Source organism: Ambystoma mexicanum, chromosome 2q (genome assembly GCF_040938575.1).
Source record: "Ambystoma mexicanum isolate Mex_15411 chromosome 2q, UKY_AmexF1_1, whole genome shotgun sequence".
Classification (NCBI taxonomy): Eukaryota; Metazoa; Chordata; class Amphibia; order Caudata; family Ambystomatidae; genus Ambystoma; species Ambystoma mexicanum.
Window position 1 is genome coordinate 1,026,766,726 of NC_090924.1, and position 17,579 is coordinate 1,026,784,304.

Below are 17,579 nucleotides of genomic sequence, written 5' to 3' on the forward strand. Positions count from 1 at the left end.
TTAAAAACTATGCCCTCTACCTACTGAAATCATTCCAAAAGAGCAGCTCTGTGAGGGTGTTTTGCCAATTCCTTTTTCAGAAATTGATGATCTAAGTTCTCAGATGGCTTTACCCTGCCCGGAATCCAGATGCTGATACAGCCAACATAGATTGGAACAGGGTGGAATCACCATTGAATTTCACAACTTTAACCACCATGAATACATTTCAGATAGTTTGCTTATTTGCTTCTATGAGGCCTTTGCTTGCTGAAAAGCAACTCGTATCTTTTCTCCCATGAATTGTATTGTTATTTATACGTAGACATCCAAGAAACATAACAATATGCTTAAAAGGGTAATGGGTAACGTAGACCGGGAAGGAATCTTACAATTTTAAATAATGCCCAATAGCCAAATGCATTGAATCTTTGTTCATACTAACTGATCTAAAGCTGTTAGTTTGTTCCTTATACAATTCCACACCTTTCCACCAATCTACACCAAAGTTTGCCTTGTTACCTATTGGGGCCTTCCGGACATTACTGGCTGCATGACATTTGGACACGCCACCCATTTCCCCGGATTTCATCCCCTTCACACATGAGACGGTTGCCTGAAACCGGAGAAACATCAATGTGGTCCTAGAAGGACTGGAGAAAGCTAATTTTAAGCGTCTCAATGTGAGGAAAAAAACGTGAGGTCTAAAAATACAATGGACCCGTAATGGGAACTGAGGCCATGCCAATAGCCATGGTACATGATATGAGCTTGGTAGATGACCGCTGTGTTGGGCACGTGATTCTTCTTGATCTCTTGACTAATTTTGACTTGTTGACCATACCCTCCTCCTGTGGAAACTACATTGTTGCACCCTCAGTCTTGCTGTAAAATAGATTAGTTCTGGACAGATGCAAAACAATCAATTTCAATAAATTCTTAGGAGTCTGACAATTAGCCAATGAGCCGTGGAGCTCTACAGAGATCCATGTGCTTACCTTTGTTTCTGCATATTTATAACCATTGGTTAAACTTGTACATTGTTTTTGTATGGTCTTTTACATGTAAGTGAATTACACTAAAATCTAGTTAATGTCTTGATGGTGACCTTTTATTCATTATTATCTGCATGACCACAGTTCATTTTTTGATGGATAAAACCAGATTTACTTTTAATGACACCAAGACTAAAGTCCTTTTCTATGTCCTACATTCACCATTGTTATGGAGAATTCTCCAGAATGGCTAATTTCCCTTACCTGTTGAGTCCCTCAGCAGCTTTGCTGGATTTCTAGGGTTTAAATCTTTTTACCTGGTAAGAGTGTGAGCCTTTTTTTCCCACTCTTACATGTGTTTTGCTGTGTGTTGTACATTTTATGCTCATGGGCTATGGAGTCTCACCCACCCCTAGGCATCATCTTTATACTGTGTGTCACACCGCGCCTTTAGTGCAGTGACACTGGGTTGTCTTTTCAGACTTCCCACTTTAAACTCCATTCTCTGGGATTGACTACTGTCTCCCAGAACATGTAAAGTTGCCATTGACTTTACTAGTCTTTTTAAATTTACAGACCTAGTACAAACTATCTTCCAATAGAGTACTGGAGGGGTAATAGTTATCCCCTTTTGTATGATTCTCATGGAACATTATGTCCCTTTTCTTTATGATTTGGCTGGTGGCAGTGGCATCTACCATTTTTATTCCACCGCGAGCTATGAAAATCGCCTTGGTACCGTTAGAGGCTATGGTGATAGTCTCAAACTCTAACCCGCTGGACCCCTTTTATTTTTATTTGGTTCCGCTCGGGTTTAGTCGCCATTTCTTTTTTGTAAAGGTCTTTCTCGTATTTTACTCTGCGAGCCAAACCAGGTTTGGTTCCTTTGTTCGCCATCCTTAGGCGGGCTTCTGCACAGAAGCCCTCCTTAGGCGCCTGAGTGTCTGGGTGGACAGGATGTGAGGGAGGGGTTTGAGGCCCCCTGCACAGGGTCTCCTTGGAGACCCAAGTCACACTCTAGTTTGATTGGCTAGGTGGCTGTCCTGCCAGGACAGCCACCCTGTTGTGTGATTGACAGCCAGGCTGTGTGAATGGGGGATTTGGTGCATAAAAAGCCAGTCTCTGGGACTGGAAGGCAGAGTCGCCACTGGATCGAGAGAACCAAAGAGAAGTTGAAGTAAGACGACTGCTGCAACTAGTGGACATCCTGGTGAAGCCCTGCTGCAGGTCCGAATCGCCCGAAACTTCGACGACAGAGAAGATCTGCAAGGAATCTTCTTCCCTTGAGCTTGGTGGGACCAACCAGCTCACCAAACACCAAACGCCGGCCTTCCTCTCTCTCCTGGTCGAATTTGCTGTCCATCGCTGCAGTGAACCGGATAGCCAGGAGGAACGGAACCTGTTTGGGTTTTAAGGAGCGCACCTTTTATTCAATGTTTTGCTCCGCTGCTGGCTTCTTCCCTGGGCAGTGCAGGACCCTTCTTGTCACCACGACTGAAGCTTCAGGAACCGTGAGCCTGCAGAAACTGCCAGGAACAACTGCCTCAGCTACAGCATTCTTCGCCATTTAAGGTACTGTGCAAACTCGGTCGTTCATTCCGTCTGACCGTGGTGAAAGTGCTTGAAATCTTTTGCCTCTCCGAAGGCTTGTCCTTCTCTTCTCTTTTGAATAACTTTCCTCTGACCAACTTTGTTTTGAACTCATGGCAAAGACTTAACCGCAAACTACTCTGAACTGAACCATTAACATTGGCCCAGGCCTGTTGACTTGAATCCTAGTTGTAGTAGCCTTTTCTAGATTGCCCTGACTATCACTTGTTGGTGTTGTTGATTTTGAATAACCTTGTCATTTATTCCTTTTAAATTGCTGGACTGCCATTTTGCTCACACTTCATTTTAGCCTAACTTGTCCAGAATTGATTGGGGGTTGTTGTAATATATTAAGATTGTGATTTTCTGCTGCTTTATAATAGTGAACTGTTTTGTAACTGATGGTGTAAATAAATGTATATTTTACTCAGAAACCTTGAATCAGTGTTTGTTTGAACCATAGTAAATGTTGTCCTTTGTGTAACCTCTTGTACTGCTCACTTTACTCTTGAGATAAGTCTGGCTGCTCAGCCATCGCTACCACTTTACTGTGTAGTACAAGCCTGTACCAAAGGTGAAATTGTACTGACACTTGTAGTCTTAATTGTGTGTGGTTTTCCCAAAGGGTATTGCATATGATTCTGCCTAACAACCATTTAATGTTTTTTGTTGGCACCCATTCTACAGTTAGATGTTTCCAGACTAGTTGTGTGGGTTAATGCTCAACTCTGTGACTACACAAGTTAGCAAAACTGTACATATATGCTTTTTGCAAATTTGGACACAAAAAATACTTTTATTTTGTATGGTTGCTCATTAAGTCACCTTCGTTAAAACATATATTTTCTCCAGGGTGGATCAGTGCAGTGCAATTTCCTGGACTCCCAAAATATGCCAACAAAGGATTGAAAAGAAACCAGAATTCTGCTTCTAGGATTTTAGTCAGGCTCCCTAGCCATGCCCATGACACTTCTATTCCCTACCACTGTCTGCCTTTGGAGGGACGTATTTCCTTTAAGATAATCTGAAAAGGCTTTAAGGCACTCATGCATCTGGTCCTATCTTCACTAGGTAGAAATGTATTTCGTATAAACCCCTGGGTTCTTCTTTTAGCAGTATCTAATTTTCTTTAACTCATTGCTTCAAGTCTCGCAAAATGAGGTGGACGATCCTTCAGAGATATATATATATATATATATATATATATATATATATATATATATATATATATATATATATACATAACCTGTAGTTGTGACATGGAAGCCACATTCTGTGAGATATCACATTTCTGCTCTCGCCCAACCTATTTCTGGGAACCTTTTTGGCAATATCTTTGTACGTTGGAGCGAAGACCAAATGAGATTTAGTATTATCCCTTTCAATTGTCAGTGCATATTATGTATAGGTGGGCATACATATGAATTGTATAATGGAAGTCAGTTGATAAATGATGATTGCACTGTGATGATGGTTAAAAATAAACTGTTAAAAAAACGAGCTGATTTTTATAAAACGTCTATAGAATTCGGTTTTTCAAACACAGACCGGTTATCTTCCTACTTATTATTATTACTTATTCATCTCCATCTCCCAGGAAACACCAAATAAGAAATATAGAACACAACATTTATCAGCCTTTCCTTACCTATTTTATGTGACATCTAAGAGATGAAATTTAAAAAACATCTAAGTAACCTCCTCTCAGAAATAATATTTAAGTTACATGAAGGTCGGTATTCTATGACAACACCCATTCAGATTAGCAATGCATGTCATCTGTAGTTTTGTGCTAATTTGGGAATATACATTTCACAGGTTTTACACCCTTTCACACATGTAGAACAAAAGGCTCAGCTATTTCTTTTTTTTAAAGTGAGCTTGGAAGAGTTGTTTTTTAAAGAACAAACCAGTCATTAATGAACAACAATATGTCCCTTTCATGTTTAGTGGTCATCGATATATCTTTCTTAGTTATGTAATATTCCATTTGGTTAATTTAAATTCCCAAATAACCTACAGCATAAATGACGAATTTCGGGCCATAAAATAGCTTGTTTTTTACTCTGATAAAAATTGCATGAATAAAAATGAAAAAAACAGAATGTAACTGATAATTATTAATCTGTTTACAGATCAATTCTTTGGACAAGGTAACTGTTTCCATGGTACAGGTGGTCGTGGTAACAAGCGTGCACAGATGCGATATTGTTTGAGGCTTATGCGGTCTATGGTGTCCCTTGGCAATGAAACTGTGAATCAGGACCTTTGTGATCAAGGAGCAATTAGCCAACTCCTAGGTAAAACTTAACTTAAATTTAGATATGCTTCAGAACAAAACGTTACTGTGAAAATATAGTTTGATCCCTTGTTTTTTAAATATGATTGTTTTTAAAGTTGTTATTAAAGTGACTTACTGTATTGCCGTAAAGCATTAATATTTCTCATGGATGGTATGTCAACGATGTCAGAAATCTTTGACAAATGAGTGGATGATATCCCATTTGTTTTGAACCAAAGTGTTCCACTGAGGGCTTTCCTGAGGAGTCACACTGTGAGGAGGAAGGTCTTGCAGACCTGGCCTCGCACCTTCAAGGGGTCAATGACTTGGACACTTCCCTAGACCTCTCTGTACCAGTTCCTTGTAAGCCTGCACTTCCTCCCAAAAGATGATAGCGAAGGTGTTGGAGATGTTGGGTTTGTTTGCCCCCACTAGGCATCAGGTCAGTACAACCTGACAAATATCTTGTATGAGTTTCCTCCAGAGGAGACCTTGTTGTCTTATTAACTGGTGGTTTCCACCCCTGTGTTGTCAGCCTGGGAGGAACTGGCTAGCAACATTGTGGTGGGCTAGGACCTTGCTAAAAGGCATCACCTGACACCCTTGGATCTAGGTTTCCTCACCATGCATCAGTCAATGGAGAGCTTGATGGTGCAGGCCATGTCAGCAGGCTTAAAATCCATGTCCTTTCATTCTTTCCTCCCTGACAGGGTGAGCAAGAAGCTGGACACCATGGGTTGCAAGATTCTCACATTGGATAGCCAGACCTTGCAGACTGTTAATGCTACTTGTGCCCTAGTAAGTATACTTTTGGGCTGTGTCCCTCCAATAGTCACAATTCCCTTCTTAGAGTTCCTGACTCTGCTTGCAACATTTACGGGTTTGTATTTGTAACTTTCACAACTTCTCGTTGGGTCCCAGACCCTCTTTTGCCCCTTCCCATACCTCACGACCCTTGCAGCATATAGTTTAGGCCCTGCTGTCCTCCCTATGTCCCATCCGGTCTGACTGTCCCCCTTTTACCTTTAGGGACTCCTGCACATGGCGGTGGCTCTTCAGGGTACTGGAGTTGGCCGTCTGTTCCTCGTCTGCAGTCGTCCGCTTTTTGTGTCTGCTTCTGTGATCCATGACTGCTAGTGAGGTAAGTGTGGCTCTTCGACCCCGCGGCCCACCTTCTCACAGACCCTTTTCCTTTGCCTGGCTTCAGGGTTAATGGACCGACCAACATCCGGTCCTGGAGAGCAGCTTTCTGCAACATGCTGGCATCTTTGCACTCCGGTCTCTGCCGTCTCTCTGCTCCCACGCCTCACAGCTTCCACACCTGCTGTTGCTCAGGGGCTGGTTTGACAACCGGCTTGACAACAAAGTAAGTCCTTCATTTGTGTTTACCCTAAATGGACACAAAAGGCTAGACATTTCATTCCAGTTTTCAGCATTGTTCTTCCTTGCTTCGCACAGACTCCTTGTCCTAGTACTTTAGGCCTCATTATGAGTCTGCCGGTCCGGAAATAAGAGTGCCGGTAGCAACGTAGCAGCACCCTTTCCGGACCGGCAGACTACAATTCTGCTTTCCTGGGTCTGTGCACCGGCAGGTCTGACCTGCCAGGCGCAACGGCCCTAGAAAGCAGAGTTGTCCTGGAAGCACCGTTTGCAACAGTGCCGGTGCTTCCTTGTCCCCCATCCCATAGAGTCCTATACTATGGGACTCCGTGGGAATGGGGGACTAACATTTTCTGCCACCTGTTATCCCGGGCCGCCAGGGCTTGTAATGTTTTGTTGGCACCGGGATATCAGGTGGCAGGAAACTGTGTTTCCGTCCGGCGGCAACCCGCCAGACTTGTAATGAGGCCCTTTGAGAGTTAGTGATCTTTAATCTTCCTGTGCTCTTCTTAGTCTCAGTATTTTGTAATCCATTAATCGAGGTTCTGTTAACAGAAAGGCTAGAATTGACTAATCGCTCTTGCTTAGGTTTCCTGATAACAACATGAGCAACAGAGTCAGAAGAAGAAATATCATAATAGTATAAATTGGCCCTGCCAAGGGAGCTTTTCACAAATCTTATATCCTGTGGGGCATCACTGCAGAAAGAGAGATGTTGTTCCCTCTCTGGATAGGAATCTTTATCCCCAAAAGGGTATGATGTAGTTCTTACCCTGTGGGGTATTGGTAAGACGATGGTTTGCCTCGCATGAGGTCCTCCCACGTGTAACCACCCCTAGGGGGACTATTGGTTAGCAGCCTCACAACCCTAGCCTCATGGGAAGAGGCTCCCCTCTGGGAGAAGTGACAAGAATAGGTGAATCGTCCCAACCTACTGTTATCTAGTTTTTGCAGGGCTTGTTCAACCAATTTTCTCCCTACCAGTTTGTTCTTCAGGAGTGGGATTTGAATTTAGTTTTTACTTTCTTATGGGCGACCCATTGGAACCTCTGCATTCATGTTGATTGAAACTGCTCTTCCTTAAGGTGATTCCCCTGCTAGCTATCACTTCCGCAAGATTGGTGTTTTCCAAGGAGAAAGTGACTCTGAGATTGACATGGTGCTTCCTGCTGAAGGTCCTGTCAGATTTTCATCTTTCTCAGAAGATTCATCTTCCTGTGTTTGTTTTCCTATGACTCACCCCAATAAGATGTAGGAGAAGTTACATCACCTGGACTGAAGCTACTATGTCTCTCAGATGAGGATTCTCAGAAAAGATGACCAGTACTTTGTCAGTAATGCTAATGCTTGTACGTGCATGACTGAACATTGTGACTAAACAGAGCATGTCCAGATGGATCATCTGCTGCATCTCGGAATGCTGCAGTCTGGCTGTGAAGGATGTGCCTGAAGGTCTTGGGGCTCATTCCACAAGGGTCTTGGATGCCACCACTGCCCTGCATGGGGGCATCCCACGTTGGACATTTGTCATTACTGCCTGGATTCCGGGTAAGGGCAGGACACACATTTTAGTCCTTAAAAGTTTTCTGGTGTAGTTGTTTTCTGGCTCGCCTTCCTTCTCCAGATGTGTGTGCTGCTAGGAGACTCACAGAAGAATCTGTGGGAGAAATTAATCCATTAGAAAAACACATTACTTAACTCGCAGAAATGTTCTTTCCGATCAATTAGTCCTCTCTCCCACATATTCTTCATCGCCCTCCCATGCCATATATGGAGCAGGGCACGCAAGGTAACTGGGAAGTGCATCACGCAGCCTCACTATGCCTCGTGGTGGCAAAAACAAATCGAAAGACAGTTTGGTGCTGGAAATAGTATATGAACGATGAGGAATCTGTAGAGGAAAGACTAATTCACCAGGTAACAGGCAAGTAGGTAATACCTTTTCCTTGCAATAAAGGGGAGGCCAAACGCATGAATCAGCTGTGGGCACATGACGCATTAGTTAATTCAGTGCTGCCAAGCTAGCCAATTAAGGGCCTATCCCTACCATTTTTGAGTTTTTGTAATGTATTGTGGTGGGCTTGCATCTGCAAAGGAGAAGCAAGCACCCGATAGTGGGCTCACAACTATAGATGAGACCCAAGAGCCTGTAACAGGATCTTGCCCAGGAGAGTAATACTCAGCTGATGGTGACAATAACATCGACCTCAAAGGCACACAATGAGGGGGAGAAAATCCTCCTCGTAACCAATTGAAGACAGTAAGGAGAGTTACATGGTCTTGCACCTGTGACATGGTCAGGGAAACATCACTGTCAGGGGAACGCAAGGACCCCTCTCAAGTTGGGTAGGTGGCCAACCAGGGCGATGCCCCAGACCTACTACAGAGATTGTTTGGGGGAGCTTAGAGGGACCCTGTCTCCCTATTCACCAGTGTGTATAGTCATATATGTGCCTTGGTACCTTTTTCTCTGCCCCAGTGCCCATCAGCCTCTGTCCTGGCCAGGTCTCGTTCATTAATCTTTGAGGTGGTCCCCAGAGACTACAGCTATCGGCATGTACCACCTTTCTCAGACTGCTGGAAGTGCTAGGGGACTCCAAGGAGCAACACCTCCCAGACACCAATAATAATAATTCTAAGGACCACAATGCACCTTGGTCCAGTGGCAACACCTGGCCCGGACAAGAAGAAAAGAAATGGTTTCCTTTTGGAAAGTGGATTTTCCCCAAACTTCCAGGAGCTCAATTGGTGACCCAATAACTGCCAATGTCCCAGGCTCACTACAGAGGAGCAATGGGCAGAGCTGGAACTGGCAGGGAGTAGTACTGTAGTGGGGGGAGACCAGGGAACACTCCCCAAGATCCATAGGCAGTGACCTACTTGATGCAGAAAGGGAAGGGAGAGCAAACAACACTAGAGATCACATGGTAGGCTGGAAGGAAATGGAGGCTAAAAGGTGGGCGTGTCGAATTGCCCTTTTGGAGAATCCCAGGAAGAGTACTAGCACAGAAGGGGAAGAGATTGGCCCGGGGAGACAACTGAAAATACCTAATGAGAGCTTAGAGAATGTTCTGGATGGGAAGGGAAGGGCTATACAAACCAGGTGAGTCCATCTTCAGTGAGATTTGTTCATTTGAGGCCGGAGGAGCTGTAGGACTAAGGGACCAGAACGGAGTGTTCAGCAGGTGCAGGGGGAGCTATTGGAGAGCAGTGATGTGCTTGGAGAGAGTTCAGGTAACATGTTTGGATTGGGAGAGTGGCACCAATGTTGTTGTATGTCTGTGTATGAGTGACAGCACTACAATTTGTCCGGCGTTTCTACAGGAAAGAAACAATCTGTCAATCACCTAGGCTCTCCCGTGAACATGTATCACTCCCTCAATGTTTCTAACTCTGCCATGGCATAGGATCACTCCCTAAATGATTACGGTTCTCCAAGAGCACTGAACTGCTCTCGCAATTTGCTGTAGAAAGATGAGCCAATCTCAGTTTGTCCAGCTTTTCCGCAAAGATGAGATACTCATTGAATGTTTCCACCTCTCCCAGAGTGATCAGCCACTCCCTCCATTTTTCTTACCCTCTCACAATAAATTCATGTACATCCAGCATTCTGGCACCTTCTTCCAGACACCTTATCACACAGTGGCGGGTGCTGGGCATGGGACCAGTGATGACTAGCACATCAATTTTATACTTGTTACTATGACACCCCCAAATATGTTTATGCATGGACGCAGAGCCCTGTGCGTAATACTTGAAATTCTGGGTTAGCTTTGTAGTCGTCTGCAAGAGGGTGCACAGCACAGTCCACATGTTCCCCTGGATAGGCAATCCCTCAGGCAAATTAGAATAGTACAACACCTCGGACCATGTAGATGACTGTGGGAACGTTGGGGATACCACATGACCCTTTTAGAAACAGGCCATGCCATCAGGTGCCCACCTTGCCCACTCAGAAACAGCAGATTAAGCAGCCACCTCCTCCCCCTGGACTGCTAGGCTGCTAAGGTACCAAATCCTATTCCTCCTCCTGAGTCTCTTGCTGCTGCTGCTACTACTGCTCAAGAGGCTTCTCCCCCTGAGCTGCCATATCTGGGCCCGCCATGTGAGCCTCCCACTCTGAGACCTGAGTCTCCATAATCTCCATCTGAGCCACAGACTACGGCCATACAAATGGCAGCAATTTAAGCCTCCTGAAACTCCAGCACATCAGCCGCTACCCTCTTAGAACTCAAGCAGTGACTGCTCCCCATACCTGTTCCATGCTCTCTATTGACATCTGCTGTTGTTGTATAGGTCATGCTATCAATCTTTCCCCAGCCCTGATGACTACAGGCTCAGCATTTTCCCTAGAATTTTCACCCCCTCCATCAGACAACGATGAGGTGTCAGAACAAATGATGGCTTTCTGCTATAGTTATTTTGTGAATGCAAGCAGCAGACTTCTTTTCCTAGCTATCCCTCATTATTCTGGGTTAAGTGTCATCTCCTTGATCCCACAGGACCTAAAAGACCTGCATAGTTGGAAAGCCTGCATCAGTATTTTACTGCACAACCTTCGGTGAGAGATTTTGCCTGCTTTGGGCTGCTCCAGAGAGCGCTAGTGATGAAACGGCTGCAGACATGGGGTATAATAGTCAATTACATTTTGTACCTGTTCACAGTAAAGGTTAGTGTAATTTAGAGGGATTTTATTCTCATTTTGTTTTCCCAACTATTGAATCACTGGACTAACATAAGCAAACATGAGTCAGAGGATTTGTTGCTCCTGGTGCATATGTCATTAAGCCTCAGAAAAGCTTCCCTGTGGTCTCAGACTAACTCACTAAGTTAAGAAACTAGATTAGAATGAGTGGTTTGCAATGGAGTCCGCCAAAGGTTTTGTTACTAGCTCCCCATTATTTACTCAATATTCAAAATTCTATCCAACCACCACCTACATTTCTTGGATGCATCAACTCTTATGCATGAAAGGCTAGGATCCTTGGGGTGCTTTGAGGTGCAGATTTAGCTATGAAATCCTAGATTGACAAGAGCTTTTTTCAGACTGTCTTTTTTTTTTTAATCAGACCCTTCCCTTCCTCCCTAAAGAACATCCCTCTAAAATGACTATGTTGAATTACATGTCTACCAAGTCCAACTGCTTCGAGGGGTTCAAAATGTTACGAGGCGCCTTGCCCATGGGGTTACAAGTAAAACCGAAAACCCCTGAAATTCTCCAGTTATGGTACGCTAAGCAACCATAACTTGCGCCACCACCGTGCACTGCTAAGAATAACACCCATGACATCAAAGATGACATCACAAACCATGGCCACCATGGAAAGGAAAGGCGGGGTTCCATACAGGGCCCCTCTTCACTTTCCATGGCAGCCTGCAGAAGGCAAAAAGAGAACTCTATGACCATATTACCGCAAGCACATTTTTCTTCCTTTTCAAATCTATCCCAATTTCGAAGAACTTTACCACAAAGCCAGTCCCAGGTGGACATGGCCACTTTAACTCCATGTTTTGTCCCTCGTCGTCCTGGCCAGTAGCCAGATTGTCCGGATCATGACCTTATTCCATGACCCAGACAATCTGCCCACTGCACATGGCCACAGGCTACACCTCAGTCACCAAAGGTATATCACTATTTTTTGTAACTACATTATGACACTTGTCAAAAAATAAAACACGGGCACATTTGCAAAACCATGCTTTCAGGTCCTTCTCAATGCTCCTTACACAAGTTTCCTGGAAATCCACCCATGTTTTATTTTTTCAAAAGTGTCAAATGATGGACATAGAATCGTCATATAACCTTGCCCCCACTTTACAAAATCCATTCAGACTTTACGAAAACATTTATATCTAGATCTATAATCTTATTGCAAACCTTTGTGTAGATTTGTCAAATGGCACCACATTTATAAACCTTTACAATATTTTGGGACCCCCCCTCTAATTCTGCCCCCTCTTGACAAAATCCCACCAAACTTTGCATAAACATTTTCTGGACTACTGTAACAGCCTCTATCTTAATCTGCCTGCCTCCACTCTCCGCCCTCTGCAACTCATCCAGAACAGAACTGCGAGACTTGTCCTTGGCCTCAAGCCCAGGGACTGTATCTCTCCAGGACTGAAATCTTTACACTGGCTCCCAGTGGCTGCGAGGATAAAGTTCAAAACCCTCTGCATTGTCCACAAGGCCTTCTGGGGCCTGGGTCCTAAATACCTTCAACTCTCTCTTCCCAAATATCTTCCTTCCCGAGCCCTTCGCTCATCCGCCTCCAACTCCCTCAGGGTTAGCCGTTTCTCGAAGCAACGAGCTGGGGGTAGATCTCTCTCCGCGGCAGGGGCCTCCCTCTGGAACAGCCTTCCTGCCCCCCTGAAACTTGAGGAGAACCATCTCCGGTTCCGGAAGCACCTCAAAACCTTCCTCTTTGCTTCTGCTTTCTCTCTCCCTCTCCCCTGCTGAACAGCTAATTAATTCTTCACTGAAACTGCACTGATCCTGCAACTGGACCACTCTAAACGGCCTCGGTCCTGGGCCCAGCCACTCTCCACTTGCACTGATGCCATGAAACCCCTCTGCACTGCGGGACTGTCTCTGTATCCCTACAGCCCCCCCCCCCTTCCCCAGCACTTGTTTCTGCACTTATCTTGCACTTGCCACCAGCTGGCCCTATTTATTTATTACTTTACGCCACTTACCTTGTACTGCACTTCCCCCCCTCCCCTTCCCCTTGCACTTTTCCCCCTCCCCCACCCCTGCACTTGCGCGATCTGAATGACACCTGGCCTAGTAGGATCGTTGTCTGTCTCCCCTTGTTCCTCCCCTCCCTGCCTCGTCGTGCCTTGAAACACCTGTGTATAGGCGCGTTACAAATACCATATCATATCACATCATATCATATCTAGATCTATAATCAATTTGCCAAATTAAGTGTAGATTTGTCAAATGGCACCTCATTTATAAGTCTTTAAATTATTTTGGGACCCCTCCTCTAATTTTGTTCCCTCTTGACAGAATCCCACCAAACCTTGCAAACTCATTTGGGATCAGGTCAGGAATGTAATTGCAAAAGTACATGCAGTTCCATTAAGTGCCACCAAAGTTATAAGCCACCCAAGAACTGCTTTTCACCAAACCAGTAATGCAGAGGTGTGTGTGAACTTTCACAGGACTGTTCACGAACATCCGAACTGTTCGCAGACTTTCGCTGTGAAAAACACCTGTTTTTTGCTTCTTGCAGCCATATTCCATCCCATCCTCATCACCTCTCACCTCCCCAGAGATTATTTCATAATTTTGACAAGTGCAATGTTGTGTTTTTTAATAGGTTTTTACTGCAATGTCCGCGGACACCGGACGATGTCTGCGAATCCAAGATGGCAGGCGTTTCCAACAATCTGACGAACCTCACGCTTCACGCCAACCAATCAGCGGACACGTTGTGTGTCCACGGACATGATGCAAGTCCATTAGCCAATCGGTGTCCTGTCCGCGGAGCGAACAGAGAAGTGTGTCCGTGGAGCAGACATAGATATCACACATTTTCTTGCCTTACGTTTTGGTCATTTAAAAGAAAACTACTGGACGGATTTACACCAAATTAACAAAAGCAAGAAGCTCCTGCCGCAAATTTGGTGAAAATCCATCCAGGGGTTTGGGCTGTAGGCGTGAGCAAAGTTTTTTTTCCCATTATGTCTATGGGAAAAAAGACATTTTGGAACCCCCCCTATAACTTGACCCCCCCCTGGACCAAACCTCACCTTGCAAAAAAATTCAGAGTGGGCCATATACTTTTTTTGCAAAGTTTGGTGAGGATTCATCCAGGGGAAGCGAAGTTATAAGCTGCCCAAAAAGTGTTCTTCCTATGAGTTTACCAACTTAACCATAACTACATGGCTGCCACCTGATGAGGCTGATGTCCTGGGTGTTAGTGTTAGCAATGCACGTAGATGGTGCGAGTTATGGTTGCTTAGCTTACTATAATGGGGGAATGTGCAGTGGTGTTTCTTTGCACTGTGAAGTATAACATTCCTTTAGTGACATTTTTTTTACTGAATGTACATATATATGTATGGCAGGGAAAGACAAGAAAGCGGCTAAACAAGTGATGTCGTCATTGATGTCATCATTGACATTTGAGATGACATTTTTCATGGTCTGGGTGTTAGTGTTAGCAGTGCACAGCGGTGGTGGCAGGGTTGGGGGCTTAATTTACCATAACTGTCGAATTTCAGGGGTTTTTCGGTTTTAATTTGAAGCATAAAGGGGAGGTGGAAAGTTTTATTTTTTTAGTGAAGTGTACATGTTTTTGTTAGGGCAACTTAACCATAACGTCCCCTCAACAAAGTTTTTTTTGTAGTGAATTTAACTGGTTTTTGGGAGGGCAACTTAACCATAACGTCCCCGTAACAAAGTTTTTTTTGTAGGGAATTGCATCGGCTTTTGGAAGGTGGAACTTAAGCATGAAATTGTAGTAATGAAGTTGTTCAGCAGAATGTACACTGTAATCATATGATTTTGAAAGATATGTAGTATAATGTACGTACTTGACCTACATTTAACATAGAACATACAGAACCCCCTCCCTAATGATATTGGAAAGGGACGGATTGAGTGCCTGTTTGCGGACGGAGTTGGACAGGATCAACATCACCCAAAGAGGCGGGTGATAGCTGAACATGTACTATTGTCGTACACAAAAAATGTGCAACGTAGAAGGACATAAAGACATTATAAGTAGCAATAAGTAAATATGGAAACCTGAAGTTAGGAAAAGAAAACCACACATTTAATAACCATGTAGAATAAAGTTGATGCTACCATAAAAAAGAAAGGATGCCTCCAGCGTAATCACTTCACAGAAACTCGGCAGCCTGGAACGACAGTGGACGGACGCAGTAGGATGAAGGGACATTACCGCAAAAGAGTGAGTACAGGTCATGTTTTTATATGGGTGATTTTGTTTTTGTGGTATGTAGTGCAGAAATGGTAATTTCTTTCTGTTGTTTTGACTCAGAAATGGCTAGTACTTTGGAGTGGCTGGAGGAGCATTTCCCACATGAGGAAATGTCTGAAGACATCAACAATAATGGTACACAGTGCTCTGCATATGCAAAATAGTGACCAGTATTTTAGAGACATTCAACCTATATTTTGTTTTTTATCAGACCAGGAAAGAAAAGAAGGGCAACAAACGAGACAGAAGAAGACATGATAAAAAGGATAGAGCAGAAAATGGACACATTGACAGACAATTTTAGTTTACGGGAGTTTGTGGAGGACTGTGTGAGAGGAAAAGTTTGTTATCATTGCCCCACCTGCACCTGCCCTGCTTCTCCATTCCCTAGTGAACTATCCCCAAACCTTGAACAGGAAAATTGACGTTTTTACGAAATATCCATCCCTTCTTTCCCTCACAAATCTTCTCCTCATAACCAGCCCGTGTTGAATCCTTATTTCCCCATATTTGTTTCTGTGTCCGCTTCCCCGCTATTTCTTTAGATTGATGTGTGTGTATGTGTTTGAAATGTTTTTGTGCAGTAGTTGTAGAGAAAGAGTGTGTGTAGAATTTTTTTTTTTTAAAAAGACATAAAATGTTTGCGAACAGCGCGCCTGTTCGACCTATCTGCAAACAATGGAATGTGGGTGCTGTCTAATGTGAAGTAAGACGGATGTGATGTGCGACTGCACCATCTTTTGAAAATGTGCGTACATAAACAGAAAGGGGTGTCCAAAGGATATACTACCTCGGCGTACTGCTTGGAAACAAGATAATATATTCGTAGTAGAACACACAAGATGTCCGGAATGGGTGTAAAGGAGTAAAAAGGGAGTGTGTTAAGGACAGTATAGCGGTCCGTATTGGGCGCAGTAAAAATGGTGCCGTCTGTAGAACAGGCACGGTGGCCGGCAAGTTCGTAGGCAAACAAAATGGAGTTGTCTTAAGGACACTGGAACTGTCCGTACAGTGAACATAGCATGCGTGCACATGCGCAGTACAAACGTAAGTATTGCGAACATCGCGCATGTTCCTAACTGTCCGTCTCACTTGTGTCGCACTTTGAAGTAGTTTCAGAACCCAAACACTGTCCGTAGAACACTTTTGTGCATGCTCATGTTTGATTCTTTGCATTTGCTGTCCAGGGGACTTTCATTACGGGGCTGATGTGTTGAGGATGTCATCTTGTGACCGCACCTACGCTGAGCGTGGGGACTAGTTTCCGCGGTTTGTGTGCTTCCGCAACAATAAAAATGAACTTGTAGACACAAGGCAAAGTATTGTAGAGTGTAAAAATGTAATTTCACACATCGCAAACAATAGGCCACCTCAGGAGTTGCTGTGTAAAATGTGTGTACCGCTTTGTAGGGATGAAGACGGTCACGAGGCACACCCCTACACCCCTACAAAAGGCCACACCCCGAGCGCATCTTCATTGTCCTTCTAGCTATAGCAGATTGAGGTGCGTTGCCTTTACTGCTGTAGTGACCAAAAGGAAACTAATCGGTATGGCTTCCATGGCTGCTGTTGGGTTATTAGCCTCTGCACCACCCCCAAACCCGCCACCATCACCACCTCACCAAGGGCCTGCAGAGAGATATATGGGTGAGGATGTAGAAATTGAGGAAGAAGAGGAGGAAGAGAATGAAGTGGAGGAACTCCGCACTAGGAGCACCCGGCGGGAATCATGGGTGTGGCGGTTGTTTTCAGTTTATGGGAACGTACCAAAAGCACGTGCGAACCTGGCGAAGTGTAACCAGTGCGATGTGGTGTTGAGTCGCGGGAGATTTGGAGCGTAGAGTTTTGGTACGACAACCATGAAGCGACACCTCACTTCGTTCCACACTGAGGACATTCGCAAGGTGGTGCCATGTGAAGAGCGTAGTCGATTGAGTTCCTCCACAGCATCCTCGTAATCCGATCCTCCCACCACAAGAGACATTCCTGTGGGTTAGCGCCTCCCTCCAGCTGCTTCACAAGCCATTCGCAATGTTGTGGACCCTTACCTTTCAAAGGTGACAGTAGTGTGCACGTATTGTGACGCAGTACTCTGCAGGGGGGAGAGTTTTCGAAGTGCTATTGAGGCTGCAGTCACCGAGCACCAGAAGATTTGCTCCTTACCTAAATAAAGATCACCCTTAATATTTGTCTGTTCAGTTGCCCTTTCTTATACCCGTGGCTGGTGTCTCTTCCTTACCCTCCTTTCGCCTCTTCCCCTAGTGTGTCGAGTGCTGTTAATCAATTAACGGAAAAACAACAAAAATGACAGACAAGGCTCTTTTCAGAGCCGCCTTTCTCAGTGTAACAATAGAACTATGAAGTGAAGGCCGTAGACCCCTGCGTAGTTCAGCAAAAGTT

At 44.5% G+C, this 17,579-nt stretch overlaps 1 protein-coding gene across 1 annotated transcript in view; it reads left to right on the top strand.

Moving 5' to 3' along the window:
* CFAP69 (cilia and flagella associated protein 69) overlaps positions 1–17,579 on the top strand; it is a 1,486,345-nt gene that overhangs the window by 790,685 nt on the left and 678,081 nt on the right. Inside the window, exon 13 of the mRNA XM_069648365.1 lies at positions 4,700–4,864. Within this exon, the coding sequence (XP_069504466.1) occupies positions 4,700–4,864 (165 nt within the window). The remainder of the gene's footprint in view (positions 1–4,699; positions 4,865–17,579) is intronic.